This window comes from Malania oleifera, chromosome 10, assembly GCF_029873635.1.
Source record: "Malania oleifera isolate guangnan ecotype guangnan chromosome 10, ASM2987363v1, whole genome shotgun sequence".
Classification (NCBI taxonomy): Eukaryota; Viridiplantae; Streptophyta; class Magnoliopsida; order Santalales; family Ximeniaceae; genus Malania; species Malania oleifera.
In genome coordinates this window covers 14,555,476-14,557,393 of record NC_080426.1, presented here as the reverse complement: position 1 = coordinate 14,557,393, position 1,918 = coordinate 14,555,476, and the positions used below count along the sequence as shown (strand labels likewise).

At 38.5% G+C, this 1,918-nt stretch overlaps 1 protein-coding gene across 1 annotated transcript; it reads right to left on the bottom strand.

Moving 5' to 3' along the window:
- LOC131165647 (uncharacterized) lies at nt 1–947 on the bottom strand. Its single transcript, XM_058123611.1, has one exon. It carries the CDS (start codon nt 669–671, stop codon nt 321–323), a length of 351 nt encoding a protein of 116 aa, XP_057979594.1. The 5' UTR covers nt 672–947; the 3' UTR covers nt 1–320.
- Nucleotides 948–1,918: the final 971 nt, after the last annotated feature.

The window sequence follows — 1,918 nt, the reverse complement described above, 5'->3', positions numbered from 1 at the left end:
AGCAAAATATGCAGAATCGTAGAGTAGAAAATTCCAAAGCAGAATTTAAGAAAATTCTAGAGCAGAATTTTAGAGCAAAAAATTCTAAATAATTCCAAAGCAAAATATGGAAGAAAGAAAAGAAAAAAATGTATGCGGAAGCAAGAATCAAAAAAGTAGAAAATCCAAGGAGGGGAAGCGACGCAGTCACCAAAAAGAACAAACACAAAAACAACATCCTCCCAGTTCGATCAAATCTGGTTTTGTAAGTCATAGCAATGTGAATCATTAGCTCCTTTGTGTTATTCTTTTGAACACTTGGAGCAAACACAGGTAAATCCTCATGTAGCAGGAATAAGAATAAGGACACCGGAGCTGGAGAAGTAGCCGAAAAGCACGAGGTCCCCGGAAGACTTGGAGAGTCGAGGTTGTAAGAGGATCTTGACATTGATGTCGTTCTTGCGAGACTTGATAGCCGAGGAGAAAAACTTGGGAAGCAGATCAGAGTCAAAGTCCTCAACACGAGAAGGCCAAAAATCAGGGCTCTTGAAGCAGAGGAAAACATAGCGATCGTACGACGAACCAACGATACCGGCAAGCGAGCTTTTGTACATCTCATAACGTTGGAAGTTGAACTTGAAGTCGTCACCGCCGGTGGCGACGACATTGACGAAATCTGGAGCCGTGGACATGGCGAACGTGAGGGATTGCAGTGGGAAGAGATCACGAAGCTTGTGGAGATTGAGAAAGTGTCAGAGCGGAGCAAATTTGAGAGGCGAGCGCTCTGAGAGGCGAGACCACAGGAGGATCTGCAAAGGAAGACAGAAGGACACTCGGCGGAGGAACCAAGAACTCTTCGCAAGGAATAGGAAGAGCTCTCAAGCTTTCTTGAAACACAACAAGATCTATAGAGCGGAGAGGAAAGCACTCTGATACCATGTTAAATAAATAAACTATAGATTCCAAAAATGTTTAAAAGAGAAGATTACAAGGGTATATATATATATAAAACAACATATAACTGAACTTAACAACTCAATTAACAAAGATTGAACTAAACTAACTAACTGTTAATAAACAACAACAACAAAAAAATCAAACCTTAGTTCCACTAAGTGAGGTTGGTTATATGAATCCTTTTCCGCCAATTTATGTGATCATGAACCATTTCTTTTGATAGATTCAAGAATATTAAATTCCTACTCACTATCTTCTCCCAAGTTATTTTAGGTCTACCTCTACCCCTTCTACTATCCCCCACAGTAACTACGTCACTCTTTCTCACAGGTGCACTATGTGGCCTACGTTGCAAGTGTCCATACCATCTGAGTCGTCCCTCCCTTATCTTATCTTCTATAGGAGCTACACCTAACTTACCACGAATATGTTCATTCCTTAATTTATCTTTCAATGTTATACCACTTATCCATTTAAGCATTTTCATTTCGGCAACTTTTACTTTTTAGATATTATATTTCTTTGTCGCCTAACATTCCGATCCATATAACGTAGTTGATCTTACAGCTGTCTTATAAAACTTTCCTTTCAATTTTAAGGGTATTTTACGATGACATAGCACACTTGAAACACTTCTCCATTTTACCTAACCTGCTTTAACTCTATGCATTACATCACCTTCAATTTCTATTTCAGCTTGCATAATAGATCCAAGGTGTCGAAATCTACAAGTGCTATTTATTTTTTCATCATCAAGTTTAACTTTGTCTCCAATATTCCTCCTATCATTATTAAAATTACAATTCATATATTCTGATTTATTTCTACTTATCCTAAAGTGTAAGGACCCGACCCGAGAATTTCATATTTAATAAATAATAAAAGGGTAAAGAGGTAAACTTTGTAGGTTTCGTCTACGAAGCCATTGTTCTCGTCGATGAAGGCTCTCATACTCTTCGTCGCCGAAATTCAAAGCCTCGTC

Bases quoted from the DNA above. Each gene is read 5' to 3' on its own strand.
- LOC131165647 (XM_058123611.1), bottom strand. From the start codon at position 671: ATGTCCACGGCTCCAGATTTCGTCAATGTCGTCGCCACCGGCGGTGAC.